Source organism: Schistocerca americana, chromosome 8 (genome assembly GCF_021461395.2).
Source record: "Schistocerca americana isolate TAMUIC-IGC-003095 chromosome 8, iqSchAmer2.1, whole genome shotgun sequence".
NCBI classification, from domain to species: domain Eukaryota; kingdom Metazoa; phylum Arthropoda; class Insecta; order Orthoptera; family Acrididae; genus Schistocerca; species Schistocerca americana.
In genome coordinates, this window is record NC_060126.1 from 512,330,080 (window position 1) to 512,355,347 (window position 25,268).

General features: G+C 40.6%; 1 protein-coding gene across 2 annotated transcripts in view; it reads right to left on the bottom strand.

The window, feature by feature from the left end:
- Nucleotides 1–25,268, bottom strand: part of LOC124544843 (myrosinase 1-like) — a 523,720-nt gene that overhangs the window by 238,626 nt on the left and 259,826 nt on the right. For both annotated transcript variants that reach the window (XM_047123549.1, XM_047123550.1), the window contains exons 2-3: nucleotides 15,331–15,629; nucleotides 3,197–3,330 (exon numbers count right to left, since the gene is read on the bottom strand). In XM_047123549.1, the coding sequence (XP_046979505.1) occupies nucleotides 3,197–3,330; nucleotides 15,331–15,496 (300 nt within the window). In that variant the 5' untranslated portion in view covers nucleotides 15,497–15,629. The remainder of the gene's footprint in view (nucleotides 1–3,196; nucleotides 3,331–15,330; nucleotides 15,630–25,268) is intronic.

Below are 25,268 nucleotides of genomic sequence, written 5' to 3' on the forward strand. Positions count from 1 at the left end.
CTGCCTCGGTCTGGCGGGCTTTTAGAATGGCTGCGAGCTGCCGCGCAACCCAGCAAAACAACGTCGCCCACACTAGTCTGTAGGGGCTGGGGGTGTGGAGTATTAAAAACTTCGGAAAACGAATGGCAACGTGTAAGCAGCCATAAAAAAGCTTCAGTTCCGATCCTGTTAAGAACTTGGATAACACTGACTTTTAAAAACATTTTCTTGAACTATATTTTTTCTTTTTTTCTTTTCCCTGAGAGCTAAGAGGGATCGGGGATGGGGGTGGCAGCCCCCCCCCCCCCTTGCCTCGAGGTATGGGCGCCCTTGGAACCCAGCACGCGGCTAGCTCTGACATGTTCTAAATACACAAGACGCTGAAAGCGGATGCGTGACTGGTTTCCCCCTTTTCCAACGTCGCGTGGTGCTCAGTCTTTGAGCACCAGGGCTTCCTCCACTGCCTTTGCGATTTCCGGTTCTTCACGGAGAGATGGATCGCCACTTGGTTCTCCGCAATTTAGACTAGTATGACAGCAATGGAAACGTGTGCACTACCTACCATCCGTACCATACGATGGGGCACTGTTGCCGAACAGTGGTGTCACTTCAGCATGGACTGTTGCAGTGCCGTTCCCCTTAAAACGCAGAAATCTAACCATTTCACGACACTCCATTTCATCAGGTGATACTGAGGAAGTTCGAGCAGGAAATGAGACGTTTTGCTTTTTGGGCAGTAAACTAACTGACTATGGCCACAGTAGAGAGGATATAAAGTTGAGATTCGCAACGGCAAGAAAAGTGCTTCTCAGGAAGAGAAATTTGTTATCATGGAATGTAGATTTAAGTATTAGGAAGTCTTCTATGAAGGTATTTGTCTGCAATTCAGGTATGTAGATTATTATTACGAACACCATAAATTGGGAAGAAGACACAGAAAATGTCGTGGTGAAGGCTACCCAAATAATTCGTTCTATTCGCAGGTCACTTAGAAAATGTAACATGTCTACTAAAGAGACAGGGTACACTACGCTTGTACTTCCTCTTTTAGAATACTGTTGCGGGGTGTGCGGTCCATACCAGATAGGATTGACGGAGTACATCGAGAAAGTTCACAGAAGGGCAGCACGTTTTGTATTATCGCGAAACAAGGAAAGAGTGTCACTGAAATACAGGATTTGTGGTCGACATCGTCGAAACAAAAGCGTTTTTCGTTGCGACGGAATCTTCTCACGAAATTTCAGTCAGCAACTTTCTCCTCAGAATGCGAAAATATTTTGTTGACACCGACCTACATAGGGAGAAACGATCACTATAATAAAATAAGGGAAATGAGAGCTCGCGCGGAAAAGTGTAGGTGTTCGTTTTTTCTGCGCGCTATGCGAGATTGGAATAATAGATAATTGCGAAGGTGGTTCAATGATGCCTGCCAGGCACTTAAATGTGATTTGCAGAGTATCCATGTAGATGTACATGCATGGAAGTGGAAGATGGACGATTTATTTATTTAATGGTATGGCTAGGGACCCTTGTCGGGCATACCGTTCGCCGGGTGCAAGTCTTTCAAGCTGACGCCACTTCGGCGACCTGCAGACGATGAAGATGACAGGATGATGACGAAGACAGCACAACACCCAGTCCCTGAGCGAAGAAAAGTCGCCGACCCAGCCAGGAATCGAACCCGGGACCAGAGGACTGACAGTCCGTCACGCTGACCATTCAGCTACGGGGGGCGGACAGATGGACGATAAACAGTTTCGACAAGAGAAGGACAGAGGTTTTTGTAATGTAGTGGTACGGAAGAATGATGAGTATTAAATGATTAGATCGCAAAACTAGCGAGGAGATACTGAACACAACTGATGAAACAACAAGAAATTTGTGGAACAACCACGAATTTAGTATTGGAGAGGAGCGGTGGAGCGGGGGTTAGGGGGGAGGGTGGGGGGTGGAAATTATAGAATGGTAGAGGAAGACGAAGACAAGAATGGAATAAAGCGAGCAGATTCAGGAAGATGTTCTTTGCGGTAGTTATTCGGGGATTAAGAGGCTTGTGCGGGACGGAACAGCATGCACGGCTGCACCAAACCAGTCTTCGGACTGAAGAACGCAACACAAGAATTTCATTTCACTAATGGGGCTACGCTATTTCGTTTTGGCTCTTCTAGCCGCGTGCTACGGTACCGCGTCGCCGCGACTTCGACGTTCTGTGACTGAGTCTCGTAGTACCGTGTGCCTGAATGGAATTCGAAGTCGGTTCTTCACCTCAGGCCTCTGATGCTGTTACCGAGATTTCACGGCTTTTGGAAAGCTCTCTCCCCAGCGCATCTGTCCCCCCAGTTCCACCTTCCCACCCCGCGAACGTCCCTGACGTCCTGTCGCTACTTCATCCAACTACGAATCACATTCCTGAGGTAGCCCGGACTGTAGTGCGGCGGCGCTTTGCTCGCGTGAAGCCGGTTCTGAACCTGGCAGTGGAGGAAACACTCACCAGCGGGGTCTCCCCGACAAGGGGAGGAGAGGCGGCGGCCTAAACTTCCTGACCAGCAGCGTATGCGCCTACGTCCTGGGTTACATCCGAAACCTTGGCAGTGTCTCTAGTAGTGAAACCATGCAGCACTATTGACGGTGTTACGACCCTCAGGTGGATGTTAAACCCCGTGGTCCACCTGGTGCTATTCGAGAGGAACAGGCTGCGCAACGGCACAGGAATTCACCTTTTACCTGCTCTCATGGTCATCATGCAACATAAACACCAGATTGTACAACCACAGCCATCTGCCGTCAGCCCTCACACAACGCGAGGGCTAGGGTAATTGTCGATGGAGGAATAAGTCCCTTTACGAATAGGCTACGCAACAGCCACTTGGAGTTATCTAGAGAACAGTGCTATACGAATTTTTTTATATTACAATATAGTAAGTTTTAAAAAAGTATTGCACAAAGTTTCGTGCGCGCGCGCGCGTGTGTGTGTGTGTGTGTGTGTGTGTGTGTGTATGAGGAAGATCGCAATACTCGCGCCAGAAATTTTAAGAGGTGAAGGAAGAACAAAAATCAGGATTAAAGGATTCATTTCAGCTTTGTCCATTGTTAGCAATCTGAATCAACTGACGGACGGAGAAGCGACGTTCCTGGTTGGTGGTACACGCTACAGCACGCACGGGCAGTGTGGGCCACTGTGTGCTGAGAGTGGAGAGTTGTCCTCTGACCGACTCACCCCCGTGTCGACGAGCGCCTGGACGTCTTCCTTGAAGCGGTGGAAGGAGTCGCAGGCGACGTCCGCGTTGCTGCCGTCGGCCACCCAGTCGGGGTGCTGGTGCGTCCACCGGTCCCAGATGTTCTCGCCCTTGCCTGGACACACGACCACACGGACACGGTCAGCACCCAGGCACTGCGCCAGTTACAGGGAATGGTAGAGGTCAGAAGGCCACGACAGAAATTCGTACATCAAACTAACACTGGGGACAAAGTCTGATGGAGCCGACGAACCACCAAACTGGAGAGATTAAGAACAATATGTCAATACTCTTGTAGTCATTCATTTATATTTTTTGCCCTCTTCCATTTTTAAAAAGGGATTTCCAATTTCGTGTTGGACCAGTAGTACTTCCCCCGGATCCCAAGTTTCTTTCTCCATCATAAACCACCCTTCACATTGTCTGTTTGTTTAGAATGCTTCTAATTTGCTGTCTTTATCTCTGACTTTCCTCATTTTCTCTATTTTACTTTTCAAATCTTTTAGTGTGAATTTTAGTTTCCTGATACCTTGCTTGAATTCTGCAATTCATCTACTGTTGCACTTACTATCTCGTTACTTCGCTACTGTTCAATTCGTGATTGAGTTTTGGGCGTTCTGATTTGATGTTCAAAGAATGAACTGATGTGTTCATTTCCACTTCGATTTCCTTGCAGATTAGTCTACAAGCAGATATATACTGGGGTTCCTGCCACAATTATCACAAAATCATCAAATCTGTCAAGTTTCACTACATTTAACAAAAAATAGCACAAAATCATCAAAATATCACCAAAAAACAGGTTTTTACCAAAAAGTCAGATTTTAATAAAAAAAAGTCAAATATCTACATTACAAACAACAACAGTCGTCTTTTTTGGCATTTGAACTATAAAGAGGCGAGACGCTTTATTCAGTCACAAACTCGCGACCGCGGACGCACAGTGGGGTGGCTAAGATTGACTCAGATTCGCGTTGACAACTGAAATCACCTTGACAGGAGCATGTGGGTGGCCAATATCACACTATGCTCCACAGATGGGGTTGTCTCCGGAATTCCACAGGCCGCTAAGGTGAGTAGGATAAAACTGTTCAGTAGGCAAATTAATGGATGCTCGTTTCTCACGGCTGCTTTTCAAGTCCATTGCAAAATTAAACCTGTGAGTTAAAGGGCATTGCGCTCTCCTTTAACTATATGACCGAAAGAGTCAGCCTACAGGAATTGCGCAACGAACCCTGTCGTCCAGGGCCGGGTGCCACAAAGGGCGCAGATTCACCATGAGATGGGGAAACTGACTGGGGTCTATTATCTATTGTCTATTGAGGCCTAGGCACTATAGTGTGGGAGTGAGACAGAAGAGAACCTACGTCACAGGGAAACCCAATAAAAGGCCTTTGTGGCTAAGGAGACGTAGCAGTGTTACATATGGCGGACCTAAGATCGGCCATAAATGGAAACCTTTATGAAAACTATTTAATTCTGTTTTAGTGCAGAGAATCAAGCCAAGGTAATTTTAATCTGCTGTCCTCCATAAATGTTCATGGTGACCCCAATAAAACTTGAATATTGATCATATCTATAATAGCTTAGGATTTACCGTTGAAGTGGACCTAATAAGTTTTGTAACAGACCTGAATGCTAAAATCTGAATGCTTAGGTCGATCTTAACGATTGACATTTCATATAAAAGCGGGTCATTAAAAAGACTAATTTTCTGCCCACTATGTTTCTAATATATTCCATTGACTTTCTGAATATTCAATAATACGTTAACTTGTGGAAACATTTTTCAAATTTTTTTGCTTTACCCTTCATTCCTGTATTTAAATCTATATACTTTTTCAATCAATGAGATTGGTTAAAAATTAAAACATAATGTTCTTTTGTTATCTTCATTCCAAGAGGCAATACTAAGATTTGTGTAGTGCATAAGATAATCATGTTTGCCATTCAAAATTGTTAACAACGTTTTTCTTTTGTCCCAGGCACAATTTTTTTCAGGAACTAATGGTAAATCTTTTGTTCATGATTTAATTTTTTGAATACTCTAAATTTGCTCAAAAAATGTACTGAAATTGAGAAGTATCAGAAATTTCACTTATTTTTTTTAGAATCAGAATAATCTCGATTATCCCATTAAAATTCATCACACAGAAAATAGTGACTCATAGTCCACTTTCATCTAAGTATGTAAAATAATTTGATTATTAATTAGAATCATTATTTTTCAAATATTTATTATATTCCTTGGCTATATTTTACAACACTGAGATATTTGGCCTGTAATTCCTTTTTTAGTCAATAGTATCATGTGATAATCATCCAATATCTGTAATTTAACTCCATTTATTTTTAACATCTAATCAAAAACTAAATCAGGGACTGTGAAATACCAAGATCGATGTAACTCATGACCTTCTATAAAAGGTTTTCTAAAATTTTCAGAAATATTTGATAGTAACAAAACATTAATTCTGAGATATAAATCATATTTTTTACCAAGATTTTTTGTACTAAAATTTGCTCAAAATAGTTCCACATGTATATTTTCTTGATAAACAGCATCGCATTCAATTAATTTGCTACAGAAATTATGTTTTGAGGAAAGGCCTGTTTTTTCAAATTTTTTCCAACTCTCTCTATAATCATAAGGATAAATCACATTTAACTACAAAATTTACTACATTTTCCGGAAAAAAAGTTTAATGTTGTCATTTGATCACATCTTAAATTCGATAAACGTTTGTTTAGACTTGATGGTTAATTTTAAATGTATATCTCGTCAGATTTTCTATTTTTTCCAAGGCTAATATATCTAATTATCTGGTATCAAATCTATTTCTTTTTTTCTCAAAATCGAATTCTTTTATAAACAACTGAGCATCATGTCCTAATAAATCACATAAATAAATTGTTACAAAGCTTGGATGATTTAGTTGTAGATTACCAGTATTACATAATGGACTTATATATTTTCCAATTAAATGAGCATGATGACAAACTTATTTGTTTTTATAAACAATGGCACCTAGACAATGAATATGTATTTGAATTATTAGGCTTTGATTGCTCTTCAGATGTTAATGGTCTGATATCTTCAATTCCAGAAATGTATTATCTTCATTCCTCATATATTCTATAAATTTTTATTATTAGCACAATGTGAACAGCTATAAACAACTGGGTATCTCTAGTGTCCATTGATATATTTATCATAATAACAAAAAGCCACTTGGTTCATGTTTATGGTATTTCAAATAGATATGGAAGAAGGGCTTCTAGCTACTTTAAAAAATTAATGAATAGTAAGGAAATTAATACATTTTCTAAAGTTATTAAATAAAATATTGAAAATGTATTTAATACAAAAATGTTTATATCAAAAAATATCAGCTACTTCAAAATTTTAACAAAACTACAAAAAATTTTGTTAAAATACTTCGTTTCTTAAATAGCAAAGATTCTAAATGATCGATTTGCTCATTCAACGAAATATACTTAAAATTGTAAAGAATTATAGTGTAATTAACACACACTTACAGCCAGATAGAAATCATATTAATGAAACAGGTTTATATTCTAAACTGTCACAAAAACAGATACTATTAAAATACAGTCAACATATTTACTAACAAATTCCAAAATTTATTCCTTATTTTTATTAATAAACTATTTTATAAATAAAAATAATAGATTTAACTAAAAATACATAAAAATAAAATTGTAATTAAATGTTTTCTATATCAATGGAAGTTGAAAACAAAAATGCTGTTGCTAATACATATTCTTGAACAGAATTATTAGAAAGTAAAATTAAATCCACAATGAGAGATTTGGGTTAAAGTTACTTACAGAAAATATATTTAACCACATTTTAATGACAAATATTGGAGAGATAAATTATACAAAAGATGAACAAAAATCACGCAAATCTGAATGAATAACAAAACCTTCTTGTGATAATATGACGATTGTTAAAATTACAAATTCAGCAGATTTAGAAGGACAATTATTGGAACAAACGATGTTTGTGGATCACTTAACAGTTATTTAAGAAGCCAATTTCCAACATTTCATTAGCAAATCAATTTATATAGCTTAATTACCACAAGTTTTTAATAGAAAAAACTAGTGGAGTTGTAGAAATAAAACATAAAACCAGCAAAATAATATATAATAAATAATAAAAATTTAAAACTAATGCCATATAAACAAGATTTCGCACATGAAAATTATTAGTATTATTAGAAGCATTACCAGAAATTTTAAACAGCTACTGAACATTATTGTTTGCTTCCTTTAGATATAACACAAGATTTTCAGTAATTTTAATGAGATGTAAATGACTAATTATTTCTTAAACAACAATTTTTGTAAAGAAGATGAAACAGAACAAGGTTGTATTATTATTGTAGATAATGATAAAACTGTTAGTAAATGTTGTTTAACAAGGTTTAATCATAATTCTGGAATAAAAATATCTAACAAATTTGTCAAATAACAAGCACTGCAGTAAATATAAATTTAGGTAATCACTAAAAAAACCTAGCAAAATGTCTTGATAAAGGATTAAAAGGAACATTTAGTTCTGATTTAGTAAAAAAATGGAATTACAAGACTAGAAGTAACTATTTGAATACTAATACAAACTTTAAAAATAGTGTAGAATTTGATCCTACAGATTGTTGGATAAGTTTACTAAAATATAAAAAATACTTTAAAAATTTGAAAAAATTATAACTTCTTTTTATACTAGAATTATGATTAATCCATGTTAAATAATATTTAACAACAGTTTTACTGTTATTTACAATAATTTTGCATCCTTCTTCTATATGATGTTCCTTACAAAAATTAAAGTTGTTTATGAAATTGTCATTCCTGATTTACTTTTATTCATCTTTTGTACAATTTATATCTCCAATATTTGTCATTAAATTGTTATCAAACACATTTTCTGTAAATAACCATAATCCAAATTATCCTCTGTAGGTTTGGTTTTATTTGCTATTAATTCTTTTAAGGGATATGTATTAGCAGCAAAAATTTTATTCTCAGCTTCCTCTTACACAGATAAATTTTTAATTACATCTTGTTTTTATGCATCAGGAATTAATTTTAATAGTTTTGGTTTTTTAATGTTTAGATTATAAACCTCTCTCACTAATAAAGTTTGTATTTTGACGTAGTGTAACAGTTAATTACAGTTTAATTGTTTGTGATGTTCAACAGCCTATTGGGTGTGTGAATCACTCAGGCATAAAGTTTTCCATTTAAGGAATTAAGTATTTTAACAAAATTTTCGTAATTATAAGGTAGGTGAAATTTTTCAATTTATTTTGGTATTTCATTTAATACCTCTAGAAAAATTCAATAATTTTCTTAAAATTAATTGAAATTTTAGAATTTTTAATGTAACTGAAAAGCATCATAGCAACCCTCCTTTCGTACCTACTTGAGGAGATGATAGGAAAATTTGAAATATTTATACTTTTTTAATTTTTGTTTGAAATTTACGATTTTTCCTTGAAATCTTGGGAACATATTTGAAAACCATTTGGGGAAATGAAACAAATGTAAAAATACTCAAAAAATAGTTAAATATTTGAACAATATTGAAAATGTTTGAAAAAGGGCAGCAATGTTCCATAGAGCAGTTAAAATGCTTACAAAACAGATTGTTATTCGTTCATATCAATTTGATGTTTTTGTTATTAAAATCTGACATTTTGGAACAAATATGTTTTTTGGTAACATTTTGCTGATTTTTTGACTATTTTTGTGAAATTCGGCCAATTTATTCATTTTGTGAAAATTGGGATGGTACTTTATATGTATATATACTGAGGAGGATTCAACTTTTGCCCATATTGTATTCTGAAATACTGCATATGGTGTCACAAACCATTTGACATTTACGCATTTGTTCAGTCAATGGCATTTTTATATTTGTAGCTGTGTCAAACTGGCAAAGGCTAAACAAAATCTTAATGAAGCCAGTATAGACTCCTAAGTTGGATTGTACTGAATGTTTTCCTTTACAGGATATGATGTTTCTTTCGCTTTCAGGAATTTTTGAATTATGGTTCTTATGTACAGTCTGAGTTTAACTGAAGTACTCCATTCCAAAAATAGTAAAAACTTTATAGCATAACACATTACAATAACCCTTGTTACATGTCGAAGTAGTCCCTATATATATCAATGTTTAAAAAGATGAACATGTATCTTTAAACCATCTTGTGTGACAGGTAAATAAGCATTTCAAATTGTGCTGAAACATGTGCATACTTCATTAAGGAGTAAGAGTTTTGTAATCCCCAATCTGCATGGAGTGTTGCCTTCATTCAAATGTGGAAAAATACCTCATTAGCAGATAATGCATTGAAACAGATTTGAACATCAATATGATGTGTTCCCTGTGCCCTACCGACGATGTTTAATGTTATGGATAAAATATTTTCATGTTCTTTTTCTTTCCATTACGTCTTTACTGGCAATGTGCCTCCTTATATGTGAGTAATAATATTCTGCTGGAATTAGCCTTACCCAACGATATTCATTTCCAAACCGCTGTCAACAGGTACTTAACACCAACTGATGGATACAGGCCTGTTCTAGACTTCTCCATACATTACGGCCTTCAGATGTCCACATCCATGTTTGTCCTGCTTCTTGTTTCTTTGTTGTGAATGCGTCTTCCATTAGGCCACACTCTATGGGAATTCAGTAAGGAACCTACTTCACCCACCTTCCTTCATCTCACCTCACTGTATCCTCTGCCATACTCAACATGAATTTTATACTGAACATTATCATATCCTCGAATACTGTCTTGTTTTGTCACCACTGCGCCTTCTCATTATGCCCAGCATAAATCACTCCATTGCTCATTGGACAACAATCAGTTACTGAACTGTCTTGCTCATACAATTTCCATGGGTCACTTTTGTGACTGAGTACTGGCAATGTGTGGTGGTTGCCGTCTTGCCCTTTAAAGTGCATTGGCAATTCATATTCAAAACAACCCTCAGTTTTCCATGTAACTTCACACCATTTTTACCCTTCCATTTATATCTTTAAGTATCCATCTGCTTCTTGTTTTCATTTCACCTTAATGTATAAATTCAGGAACGATTTCAATAGCTTCATCATTAATATTTTTATTTTCCTATCAGCATACTTATAGTGTATTACTGTCATCTTAGTTTAACTAATCTTCGGGCCTACTGTATACATGCTCTGTTTAGTAACTATCTATACTTGAAGTTCTTCGAGATAACATTATTATTTGCAAACCATATATGATCTGTTTATGTGAATTTCTCCTTCATGCCATTTCAATGATCGGAAGGCCTCTTCCTAGGCTGTTTGAAATAGGCCGTTTATAAAGATATGACGTACAACCAGACACCTTTTTGCAGTTTTAAGACAATCCATTCTACGATTAAATAGTTTTCGTGACACTGCAGGCTTGTTATCAGATGATGGCATTATTCTCTATTCTCTGCACCAAGTGCAGCTATATGCGTTTCTGTAACAAACATCACCATCTGATGATGAGGATATAGTGGGTCGACAACTAGCTGATGGTATAATAAATCATATGAAATTCATAAAGCGACTGGCTGCACATCATACCCACATAAATCGCCAATTTAAAGAACATCTGAAGTTCGTCATCCATAATGGATGTGACATATGAAATAGTTTTGGTTAAGTGGAGACACATTTCTAATTCCTTTCACATTTGCTAACTTTTCACCTTCTTGATGAAATTGAATGGAAACTATAGCCAAGATTACGGAATTTCTTTCCTACTCAGTTGCATAAACTTAGAATTTTCTACATTTAGAGCAACATGACATTTGAAAAATTATTGTAAATAACAGTAAAACTGTTGTTAAAGATTATTTAACATGGATTAATCATAATTCTAGTATAAAAAGAAGTCATAATTTTTTTTCAAGTTTTTAAAATATTTTTTATATTTTAGTAAACTTTCGCAATGAGCTGTAGGATCAAATTCTATACTATTTCTAAAGTTTGTATTAGTATTCAAATAGTTACTTGTAGCCTTGTAATTCCATTGCTTTTTACTAAATCAGAACTAAATGTTCCTTTTAATCCTTTATCTAGACAGGAAGTCTGTCCAAATCATCCTCTGTCCTTCTACAGTCGTTCAACGAAGATGCTTCCCTGTGCATTACATGATATCAGAAGACTAGCAAATTGCTGCTTAACCTATCCTTCAGATAATTTTTGTCTATCGAGGACTAGTCTGGCCCTGTCACAGTTCCCTAGGGGTACGCCTAGTGATAGACATGTCTCTGGTGAACACTCGCCGTCGAGGACAACGTACTGTGTTGTATTATTAAGAAGGCTTCAAGTGACTCGCATATCTGGGATCCTAATTCGGACGCTGGGACCTACTTTGGCAGTCTTTGCAGAGGAGGAGTCAAACGCTTTCTAGAAATCTAGGAATATGGAATCTACCTGTTGCCATTTATCTATCGTTAGCAGGATATCGTGTGAGAAAGGCCAATCAACCTTCACGTCCCCCATCCTCAGGCCTTTGGAGCCACCTAAAACAGTTACTAATGCAGAGGCACTTCGTCAGCCTCTCATAAGGGCTGCGAGACGAACTGGGGGTATCTGAAAGTGCGCTGGGGTGCAACACCCGTGGAATGTGTGGATAAACTGTGTAATTAAAACTATGTGGACACCCGTACGTAGTGCGGAACTGACCACTAGATGTCACGAGTGGCGGACACGCCATAGAGGAGGAGGCGGGTGAGGACTGCGCTGTCAGCAGCGGAGCAGAAACAGCAGGGAATTCCGGCAGGGATCTCTTGACTTGTCGGTGGATATCACCTGAGTAACAGAACGATCAGCAACCACCCCTTCTAAAGTTGCACAAGTCGACTGTTAGGGATGTCACTGTGAGGCAACAACCACTGGTAAACCACGATTTGGCAGACCTGAAGTACTCATGGACAGGGACAGTCGACCATTGCAGAGAGTCGTTGCAAAAAAAAAAAAAAAAAAAAAAAAAAAAAAAAAAAAAAAAAAAAAAAAAAAAAATTAAAAAATCGCATGAAATCAGCAGAAGGAATGGCTCGAATGTTCCAAGGTGCTACCAGGAGTTTAGGTAGCGCAGAGACTGCTTGTAGGGAGTTAAAGACAATGGGGTGCAGTGGTGGAGAGACTCCTCATGAGCCACACATGTCCTTAGCCAGTGCTAAGCAAAGCTTGAGGTGGTGTGGACAACGGCGCCAGCGGACAGTGGATGACTGGAAACGAGTGATTTGGAGTTTTGAGCCACTCTGTACCCTGTGACAGTACATTGGTAGTGTTCGTGTGTGGTGGATCCTGTAGAACATTACCTGGCATCTCGTGTAGTGCCAGCAGCGAAGTCCTGAGCCGGTGGTGTTAAGGTATATCAGCTTTTAGCGGTCAGGGCATGGTCGCCTTATTGTGCTTAAAGAAAGGGTACACGTGGAAGGATCTGGGCACGCTTTACATCATTGTGTACTGTGTGCAGTGGGGGAAGTCTGGAGACAATGAGTGTTTGTATCAGTATGACAATGCACCCCGTCATAAAGCAGCGTCTGTGAGGCAACAGGTTGTGGACTATTACATTCTTGAAGTGGACTGGCTCGCCAAGAATCACGCCTGAACCGAAACGAACACCTTTCGGATAAGTCAGAACGTCGATTTCGCACCAGACCCCAGCGTCCAAAATAACCACCTTCTCTGGTTTCGGCTCTTGGGTGTGATCTAACATTCCAAAGATGTTCGGGTTCACACGCGGTTCCTCTTCCTCGAAATGTCTTGGTTCAGACTCGTCTAGGGGTTAAACCGCACGTGTCGCATTACACGCCCTAAATTAGACACTTGGGCCATTTTGGTTAAATTGTCTGGCAGGTGGCAAGTTTGGGAAATTGTATGAAACATACAACGTTAATGTAACGTATAACAACAGTAATAATAATATCGGGAGCGAAATTAACGACCCATAATTGATGTAGGCCACACAGTAGCGATTGGTTAGAATAATGTTTATTCAGAAAGGAAACTAATAGCGAAAGTGGTCGTATTTAGAATTGTTTTACACTCGAGCGCTTATCCATTTGACAAACTTCGATCATTCACAATCTCATCGCGAATTACAAGCCCAATACTCCACCTCGGTAACCACACGAAAAGTTAGAGTTCACACCAGGCGCGCGGCTGCTCACCGCTCAGAGACTAAGTCCCATGATACCACACAACGCGACATTTTCTAAGCCGTTTCACTTCCTAGCCACCTAATGGCCGACCGTCCGCTTTCGCGTCTCCACCAACACTGTCCTCTGCCCGTCCCCGGCCGCGTTTCCTGCACGCCGAACATCCTCGCTCAACTGACTAGCGCAGTTCCCTTCCCTGAAGCCGTCCATCTGATGGGCTACAGCTTATTCCACATTATTTTGCATTTTAAGATATTTAAATAACGAAAGCTTGACCAAAATTTCCTTCTTAACTTTGAATGTCATGACCAGTAGCCTTACACGAATGTGCTTTCTGATAAATAAATAAATAAAGAACAAAAGTAACTATTATGTACTAAGCTTTACAACAAATATTCTATTACCTAACGATTCAATAAGGTGTCATGGTGTCATCGTTCAATGTGTTTTGTGTGGAGGAAATGATGATCTGATGCTTAACTGAAAATACTGATAATTTAAATCTATAGCTTTTAAACAAAGTTACAGAGTTGATATTTACGACGTTTGTCATTTTAATGATGCGCTTTTATATGAAATGTCGATCGTTAAGATCGACCAAAGCGTTCAGGATACAGCATTCAGGTCTTTGTTACAAAACTTGTTAATTTAACTTTAACAGTAAATCCCATACTATTATAGATACGATCAATATTCAAGTTTTATTGTGGTCACCATCAAAATTTATGAAAGATGGTAGATTAAAATTGCTGTGGCTCCATTCTCTGAATCACTACAGAATTAAATAGTTTTCGTAAATGTTTCCCTTTATGGCGGATCTTAGGTCCGCCATATTTAACGCTGCTACGTCTCCCTGGCCACAAACAGCTTCTACTGGGTTTCCCTATGACTCGCACACTACAGCACTTAGGCCTCGTTCAGCACAATTGACGCTTGTGAATTCTCCATGTCGTGGCGAATCTGCGCTCTTTGTGGCACATGGACCTGGACGACAGAGTTCGTTTCACAATTCCTGAAGGCTGAGTCTTTCGGCCGTATATTTAAATGATAGCGAAGTGCTCGTTAACTCAGATGGGGGATAGTTGGCTGCCGCTCGTGCACAGGCATTCATTCAGACACCTCAGTGGAAGTGTCCCCAGCACAGCTGACGCCGTCATAAAAGCGAAGGGTGGACACACCCCATATTAAGTCCAGCAATAGGTGTATGGATACTTGTGATCATACACTGTGTACAGAGCCAAGTGGAGGATGATTCTTATTGAGAATGAAACTTTCACTGTGCACCTGTTCTGAAACTTTAAGGACAAGAACTGGGACCTGGAATCTCGTGTTTGGATGGCAGTTATGTTAGTGGCTGAGCTATGCGGGCACGACTGTGGTCACAGCTTGGATTCTGCTAACACAACTCTCGTTTCCAAAATGAACCACCCTGATATGTATGTACCATTTTAGAAACAATCGTCTAGGTCGAGAGTAAGCCATTCCTGTGTAGTATCCTGTCTGCTAGGCCTGTAAAGCATGCAGGAGAGCTTCTACGTAATTTGGAACGTAGAATATGAGGTACTGGCTGACGTAAGGCTGTGAGGGCGGGTGGTCAGTCACGCCTGGATGGCTCAGCTGGTAAGAGCACAGTCCATGAAAGGGAAGCTTCCGGATTCGAGCCGCCACCAAGCAATCACTTTTAACCTGTCAGAACTTCTCGACATTTTGAATACTTGTTACGAGATACTCATCGCCGAACTATGTAAAATGTCCTTTGATCTGTACTCAAAGACTATTGTTGTACACGTGTTAATTCTGACCTCTGCTGCGCTTCTGTGAGTAGCTGTGACAGAGCCTGTTGACAAGAAGAAACGTGAGGGGTGCTGCAGGTGAGTACGACCTACCGCTGAGGTTCCAGGCGCCCTCTATCTGGAAGGCGGCGGTGGCCGCGCCGAACATGAAGCCCGGCGGGAAGTCCCGGCTGGGCAGGCCGCCCTGGGGGGAGCCCCGGGAGAGGCCGAAGAGGGCGAGGAGCGCCGCGGCCAGCGCCATCGCCGCGGTGGCGGCCATCGCACGAACTACTCACTGCTGCAGGCAGGCAGGCGGGCGGGAAGAAAGAGAGAGAGTCGGCGTTACTCGAGGCTCACCCACCACCAAGAGAGGTAGGGAACACGTCACGTCAGTCGCCGACGGCGAACCAAACCTGAAAATGAAATTCATCTCTGGTTTAGGGAAACATAAGAGTTTATTGATGATGTATGTATAATAATTGCTACAAATGACAAGAATGAAACAATACAATAAAAATATTATTCGATATTCAGACCATGTCAGTTCAGTATGTTGCTTCTAATGCACTACCGGCCATTAAAATTGCTACACCACGAAGGTGACGTGCTACAGACGCGAAATACAACAGACAGGAAGAAGATGCCGTGATATGCAAATGATTAGCTTTTCAGAGCATTCACACAAGGTTGACGCCGGTGGCGACACCTACAACCTGCTGACATGAGTAAGGTTTCCAACCGATTTCTCATACACAAACAGCAGATGACCGGCGTTGCCTGGTGAAACGTTGTTGTGACGCCTCATATAAGGAGGAGAAATGCGTACCATTGCGTTTCCGACTTTGATAAAGGTCGGATTGTAGCCAATCGCGATTGCGGTTTCTCGTATCGCGACATTGCTGCTCGCGTTGGTCGAGATGCAATGACTGTTAGCAGAACATGGAATCGGTGGGTTCAGGATGGTAATACGGAACGCCGTGCTGGATCCTAGCGGCCTCGTATCACTAGCAGTCGAGATGACAGGCATCTTATCCGCATGGCTGTAACGGATCGTGCAGCCACGTCTCGATCCCAGAGTCAACAAATGCGGACGTTTGCAAGAGAACAACCATCTGCGCGAACAGTTCGACGACGTTTGCAGCAGCATGGACTATCAGGTCGGAGACCGTGGCTGCGGTTACCCTTGACGCTGCATCACAGACAGGAGCGCCTGCGATGTTGTACTCGACGACGAACCTGGGTGCACGAATGGCAAAACACAATTTTTTCGGATGAATCCAGGTTCTGTTTACAGCATGATGGTGGTCGCATCCGTATTTGGCGACATCTCGGTGAACGCACATTGGAAGCGTGTATTCGCCATCGCCATACTGGCGTATCACCCGGCGTGATGGTATGGGGTGCCATTGGTTACACGTCTCGGTCACCTCTTGTTCGCATTGACGGCACTTTGAACAGTGGACGTTACATTTCAGATGTGTTACGACCCGTGGCTCTACCCTTCATTCGATCCCTGCGAAACCCTACATTTCAGCAGGATAATGCACGACCGCATGTTGCAGGTCCTGTACGGGCCTTTCTGGATACATAAAATGTTCGACTGCTGCCCTGGCCAGCACATTCTCCAGATCTCTCATCAATTCAAAACGTCTGGTCAATGGTGGCCGAGCAACTGGCTCGTCACAATACGCCAGTCACTACTCTCGATAAACTGTGGTATCGTGTTGAAGCTGCATGGGCAGCTGTACCTGTACACGCCATCCAAGCTCTGTTTGACTCAATGCCCAGGAGTATCAAGGCCGTTATTATAGCCAGAGGTGGTTGTTCTGGGTACTGATTTCTCACGGTCTATCCACCCAAATTGCGTGAAATTGTAATCACATGTCAGCTCTAGTACAACATATTTGTCCAATGAATACCCGTTTATGATCTGCATTTCTTCTTGGTGTAGCAATTTTAATGGCCAGTAGTGTATAATAATTGCTACAAATGACAAGAATCAATAATACAATAAAAATATTATTCAATACTCAGACCATGTCAGTTCAGTATGCTACTTCTAATAGTAATGTAGGTGCCAGCAATTGTACTTGCGCCCAGTGACTACCATCTGTTCCTGCACTTGAAGAGACACCTGGGCGGTTAGCGTCTTCAAGACGATGAGGAAGTCAAAACAGTGGTGATGCAGTGGTTAACAAGTCAGGTGGCAAACTTCTATGAGGAGGGTATTCAAAAACTGGTACAACGTTATGACAAGTGCCTCAATATTGACGGAAACTGTAAAAAAAAACATCTGTTTCTCTTCACTCAATTTAAAAATTTTGTGAGTTCACGTTTTTTGAATTTTATCAGGGCGTGTTTCATATTACACCAGTGATTCTTCACCTGAAGGTTCACAATTATTAACGAATTTCCTATACAAAACACATCTATCATATAAAATTATTGAAATAAATATGTATATAGCTGGTACAAAATAATACATATATTTCTGAGTTGGAGCCACCAAAGAAACCACATGACAATTAGATTCTTGTATTTTTTTATATATTCATAGGGCGTGAAGGCCAGAACTCAAATATTTCTTGCAGCGTTCCTCTTTCATTACACTCTCTGCTCTCTAATAGTGATTTTCGTGGGAGTTCGGACAACACTTCTGCACTCATAATGAGACAAACGTCGGGAGCAATTGCCCTGTTTCTCACAAATGTATGTATCGGAGATGTCTGACCGCTCAGGCACCATACTATTCTGCCAAAGGAGTACCATGCAAATCTCAAAAAGCTCTACAAAATTGACTTTCAAGTTTTTCCAACTGTCTTTCACACCCTAAAACAAGATCGTCGTTTCGAAGAGGCAGCGTGGCACTGAGGTAGATCGTTTGCAAGCCAAATGGATGCAATGGACTCAGTTCCTGGCCAACATAAACATTTAAACAAAAGTCCAAATTCTAAAAGCATTCCCGATGAAGCGTAAAATAAATCAAAATGGAAAAAATTAATTTCAGATTTTTTTAAATTTAAACATTCTTTATTAACTATCTTTTATACAAGATACTTAATTAGAAATTTATATTTGTAATGAAAACTAGATTTATGTAATTAGGAATAGGAAGATGCGCATTTATCATAAAAATGGCAATTAGTTACGTGTTGATCAACATATGTCTGATATTCACAAGCTGCGACATTGTCGCGAAAAACAGTGACCTGTATATGTAATATGTTCCCTTTAATTTATGTCTATGGTCACAAACCTTTTGTTAACAGATTACCGGTTTCGGTCTTTAATGACCACCATTATATCTGTTTCATAAAAACAAGGCCCTAATGTACTGCAGCCATAGTGGCATCGTCAAATGTTAATTCGGAATCAGCACCAGCATCGTCAAATACATATAAATAACATCACATGCACGAGTCATGTTGTCAGTAGTGCTATCTGATAAATTTCATATTTCAATGACGTAGATATTCGAACTGAACAGGAGAAAACTGAAAAAATAGTGACCAACATGAGACACAAATCAGCAACTACCAGACACGACAGCTATCGATTTTTTTTTTTCATCTTTACGCATTTTACGCTTCACGGAAATGCTCGTAGAAAACGCACCAGTGTTTAAAAATTTGCCTCGACCAGGAATCGAAGCCAGGCCGCTCACATTCCTGGCGAGCACTCTATTCTACCACAGAACCGCGTCGCGCTGCTCGCCGAAAACTAGACCTCAATTTAGGGAGTTGAAGACTCTCGGAAAATTTCAAAGTCGACTTTTTAAGAGTTGCAGGGAAATGTTCTGGGATACTAACATTTGAGTTCTAAACTTCACGTACCATAAATATAAACAAATTACAAAAATCCAAATGCTGTGTGGTGTCCTCCTTGTAAGACTTTCTCTCAATGGCTATGTTTATCACGTGCGTCTAAATGCAGGAATCCGAAATATAACCAGCACACCAGCCACTTCTTTAATCAGACTTTTGACATGTTTAGCCGCCAAACACATCATTAAATTCTACATCTACGAGGGTGAGTCAAATGAAACCTTAAATTTGTAATAACCAATCGAAATTTCGCGCCGTTATCCTGTAAGTTGGTAAGCGTGCTACAAACAGCGAGCAGAGTGGTCTGTAGGTGGCAGCATAGTGCAGATGCACACATACTGTCGCAGTATCAGTATAAAGATTGCCGCCCCACTTGCTACTTGCACCAGGGAAGAACAACGTTCTGGCTCTGAGCACTATGGGACTTAACATCTATGGTCAGCAGTCCCCTAGAACTTAGAACTACTTAAACCTAACTAACCTAAGGACAGCACACAACACCCAGTCATCACGTCCAACGTCGTTTTTGCGTAGTGAAAGTGTGAAACTTATTGAAATTCATCGACGAATGAAGGTTCAGTACGGTGATGCATGTTTGTCACAGCAGTAAGTCTACTAATGGAGTAGGAAGTTCACAAATGGTGTGACTTCAGTGGAAGATGCTCCTCGTCCAGGTCAGGCACAACGAGTTGTGACTCCACAGAACATTGCAGCAGTTGAAGCCATAGCGAAGGAAAACCGCCGAGTGACACTGAATGACATTGCAGCATGTTTACAGATTAGTCACGGGTCAGCAAACCATATTGTGCATGATGTGCTCCAGTTTCACAAAGTGTCTGCAAGATGGATGCCACAGCAGCTGACTCCTGAAATGAGAGAACGACGTGTTGATGCTTGTGAAGAACTTCTTCGGCGCTTTGAACGAGAAGGTGATGGCTTCCTTGCAAAGAATCATTACTGGGAACGAAACCTGGGTTCACTTCCACCAACCGGAAACGAAGAGAGCGAGAAAGGAATGGCGCCATTTCTCATCAACAAAACTAAAGACGTTTCGAACAGAACCATCAGCAGGGAAGGTTAAGCTGACTCTCTTTTGGGACGAGAAAGGCGTCATTTTGGAGCATTACGTGTCTAGAGGGACCACTGTCACCAGTGCTTCATACACAGATCTCCCAAAAAATCATCTGCGGCCTGCAATCAAATCGAAGCGACGTGGATTGCTGTCAGCAGGTGTCCTTTTGCAACGTGACAATGCGAGGCCCCACAGTGCCCGTACAACATTTGCAACAATCACAGACCTGCATTTTCAGTGTCTTCCTCATCCACCATACTCACCAGACCTTGCCCCAAGTGATTTCCATATGTTTGGACCACTCAAAGACGCAATGGGAGGAAAGAAGTTCCGCTCTGATGAAGAGGTACGCCACGCGGTGCATGAGTGTTTGAGCGGACTACCAAAAGAATTTTTTTCTAAAGGAATTTATGCACTTTGTAAGCGGTGGAGGACATGCATTGAGCGTGGGGGAGATTATGTTGAAAAGTTATACAGCTTTGTACCTCTTCTGCACAATAAATAATATTTAAAAAAATATTTGAGGTTTTCATTTGACTCACGCTCGTACATCCATACTGTGCGAAACACTGTTAATTGCATGGCAGAGGACACGCCCCACTGTACCAGTCATTGGTGTTTCTTCTCGTTCTGTTCCCTCGAGGAGCGCGGGATGACGCCCCGCTGAACAGACCTAGGCGGTCTTCTCGGCCCCTGCGGAACTGATACGTACAGACAGGAGTAGATACACTCCTAGATTCATCATTTAAGACTGGTTGTTAAGTCTTTGTCAGTGGTCTCTTACGGGAAAGTTTGCGTCTGTATCCAAGAGTCTGCCTGTTCAGTGCTTTTAGCTCCTCCGCGACACTTTCCTACGGATAAGACAAACTTGAGATCATCCACGCTGCTCTTCTCCGTATACGTTCAGTACCGCATGTTAGTCCTATTTTGGTGCGGGTCCCTGATACTTGAGCAATATTCTAGGACATGTCGCAGGAGTGATTTGTAAGCGATCGCCTTTGTACACTGATTGCATTTCCCTAATATTCTACTAATAAACCGATCTCCCCCCACACACAAGTATTTGAATGACATTACCGATTCCAACTTTCACTCACTGAAATTTAGGATATTACGCTTTTTTCCGTTTTGTGCAGAGCACAGTTCTACAATTCTAAACAGTTACAGCAAATTGCCAATCTTTGCACCACTTCGAAATCGTATCAAGATCTAAGTGAATATTTGTGCAGCTTTTTTATAATCGCATCATACGCGAAAAGTCTGAGGCTGTATTTATATTGTCTGAAAGGTCATTAACACACAACATGAACAACACGTGTCCCAATACACTTTCCTGGGCCACAACCGAAGTTATTTCTGCATCTCTCGACAACTCTTCACAGATGATAACACTACGCGTCCTGCCTGTCAAGGGATCCTCAGTTCAACCACAAATCAGAGGAATACTGCGTCTATCTCACAGCCTAGATCCATAGTTAGACTGCCTAGATTCATAATCTGACTGCCTAGACAAATTATATATATATATATATATATATATATATATATATATATATATATATATATATATATATATATAAAGAAACGCGTTGGTTGACACGGACGTCATTCCGCTCTAGATACCTCATTACGTTTGAGGTCAGTATATGTTGTAAGATTCTAGAACAAATGGATATCAAGGATATTGGCAGGTAGGCTAGTGCATCACTTCTGCGACCCTTCTTGTACACAGGCGTGACCTGTGTTTTCTTCCAAGCAATAGAACCGTTTGTTTCCTTCGGGGGATCTACGATACATTCATCTTGGAAATGAGGGGCTAACTCTGCCGCCAATTCCGTTTAGAATGTGATAGGGATCGCATCGCACCATGGCTCTTTACTTATTTTTAGCGAGTTCGCCTGTTTCTCAGTACCACTGACAGTAAAATCTGTTTCACTCATCTTTGCAGTGGTGCGAGAATTGAATTGCGACAATACTGCTGTATTTACTTTTATAACGGATCGTTTGAAAGCTGAGTTCAATGCATTTACATTGGTGTCCTCGTGGAGGAGGGCACATTTGTGTGGGAAGGTGGAGCCTGTTCATGAGTTTACCTATCGATGACCTTTCGTTTTCCAGCATGTCAAGACGGGCCGAGCCAACAACGAGCCGAGGCGGCTTTTTGAAGGTGAGTCTGGAAATCCCTGGAGGTCTCCTGGAGCACCGAGCGAGGTGGCGCAGTGGTTAGCACACTGGACTCGCATTCGGAAGGACAACGGTTGAATCCCGCGTCCGGCCATCCTGATTTAGGTTTTCCGTGATTCCCCTAAATCGCTCCAGGCCAATGCCGGGATGGTTCCTTTGAAAGGGCACGCCCGACTTCCTTCCCCGTCCTTCCCTAATCCGATGACCTCGCTGTCTGGTCTCCTCCCCCACAACAACCCAAACTCTCCTGGAGCTCGCATGCGTTGGGATACACGCTGGACAGGGACGTACTACTAGGCTACTGCCTTGTCGCTGAGTGGCCAGAAATAATGCCGCTTATTTCGCTTTGCGATTGTCGTGGGAAATGAAATACTGCTTGCGCTGTAAAAGACTGCCTCCACCAGAAGCGGACTCTGGACATGTGTGCAACAGTTTTTCATTCTTGTTGCTGTTGCCTGCATAAAGCTCTCTCACTCCAGCACCCGTTTTGCTGACGCGTATAACGGATGACTGCTAGAATTTTACTTACGTAACTACCCCTCCCCTTCTTTTTCATTTCCTGCGCCTCGCGAGATTAAGTGTTACGATCTGCTTCGCCCTTGATGATATTTTCAACATCACTATTGTCTTAGCCTTGACGTTTCTTTTTAAATACAAATGCTTGTTCAGTGCATGTTCACCTGCATTTACGATCTGAACAATATGACGATGGTTGTTATACAGAACTGATATTCTTAATTAAGTTTTAAATGTCTGCGGCAAGGTAGTAGAACTTTTTGGAATAAATACTTTTTTTAATTTGAATAAATTAATACCGCTGTCTCCTTTCATGGTCGTGTGATGCTTCACAAAGAAACTAATATTAATCATTTACAGCAATATTTGCACGTTGATGACAAAAAAACCTAAAAAACCCCAAGATAGGCGAAGTTTTACAGACACGCGAAATTTAGCGCGAACTGCAGTGCGAGATGCTTTTAATAGTTTCACAACGAAACTCGGTCTCGAAACCCATCAGAAAACACAAAGAGATTCTGGTCGTATGTAAAGTACACCAGCGGAAAGATACAGTCAACATCCTCACTATGCGATAACAATGGTGATGTTACTGATGACGAAGAGTTTGTAAATACGGTCCTCCGAAATACCTTCAGAAGAGTTTATAAATACGGTCCTCCGAAATACCTTCACCAAAAAAATGGTTCAAATGGATCTAAACACTGTGGGACTTAACATCTGACATCACCAGTTCCCTAGACTTAGAACTACTTAAACCTAACTAACCTAAGGACATCACACACATCCATGCCCGAGGCAGGACTCGAACCTGGGACCGTAGTAGAAGCGCGGTTCCGGACTGAAGCGCCTAGAACCGACCGGTCACAGCGACTGGCCCTTCACCAAAGACGACGAAGTACATATTCTAGAATTAAAACCAGGAACAGTTGCCAAAATGAGTAACTTAGACCTAGATATCAGCTTATAACACTTAAGAAAGGCAAGGCTTTCGGTGCAGATTGTATACGAGTCAGATTTCTTTAACAGTACGCTGATACAATAGCTCCGTACTTAGCAATTATATACAACCACTCGTAAATCGAAAGATCCGTACGTAAAGACTGGAAAGTTATACAAGTCATACGAATACGCAAGAAAGGAAATAGGACTAATCCGCTGAAATACATACCCACATCACTAACGTCGATTTGTAGTAGTACTTCCAAGAAAACGATTTGATGACAAACAGGTAACACGGATCCAGAAAATACAGTTCTTGTGAAACGTAACTAGCTTTTTACTCTCAGGAATTAATGAGTGCTATCGACAGAGGATGTTAGATTGCTTCCATATTCATAGATATCCAGATGGTTTTTGACACCGTTCGTCAGAAGCGACTTCTAATCAAATTGCGTGCCAGTGGAGTTTCCTCTCAGTTGTGCGACGGAATTCGTAATTTCTTGACAGAAAGGTCAAAGTTCGTAATAACTGACGGAAATTCATCGAGTAAAACAGAAGTAATATCTGACGTTCCAGAAGGAAGTGTTATAGGCGCTCTGCTGTTCCTTATCTACACAAACGATTTACGAGACAATCTGAGCAGCCGTGCCAGCCGGTGTGTCCGAGCGGTTCTAGGCGCTTCAGTCTGGAACCGCGCGACCGCTTATATCGCAGGTTCGAATCTTGCCTCGGGCATGGATGTGTGTGATTTCCTTAGGTTAGTTAGGTTCAAGTAGTTATAAGTTCTAGGGGACTGATGACCTCAGATGTTTAAGTCGCATAATGCTCAGAGCCATTTGAACCATTTTGAGCAGCCGTCTTAGGTTGATTAGAGATGATGCTGTCATTTATCGTGTTATACAGCGATCAGATGACTATAATAAATTGCATGACGATTTGCACAAGACGTCTGGGTAGTGCGAAAACTGGCAATTGACTGTAAATAATGGAAAGTGTGAAGTCATCCATATGAGAACTAAAAAGGTTCCGCTAAATTTTGGGTACACGATAACTCACACAAATCTAAAGGCTGTAAATTCAACTAAATTCTTAGAGATTACAATTGCGTAGAACTTAAACTGGAGCGATCACCTAGATCGATCACCTGTTCTGGAGAAAGCCCACTGAAGACTGCGATTTATTGGCAGAACAGTTTAAAAAATGCAACAGGTCTACCAAAGAGACTGCTTACACTACGCTTGTCCGCCTTCTTCTGGAGTACTGCTGTGCGGTGTGGGATCCGCATCAGACGGGACTGACGGAGGGCGTCGATAAAGTTCAAAGGCGGGCAGCTCGTTTCCTACCATCGCGAAATACGGGTGAGAGCGCCACGAATATCATACGAGAATTGAGGCAGCACTCATAAAAAAAGCCGTTTTTTGCTGGGGCCCGATCTTCTCATAAAATTGCAACCACCAACTTTCTCCTCAGAGCGTGAAAATATTTTTTTGGCGCCCACTTACGTAGGGAAGAAT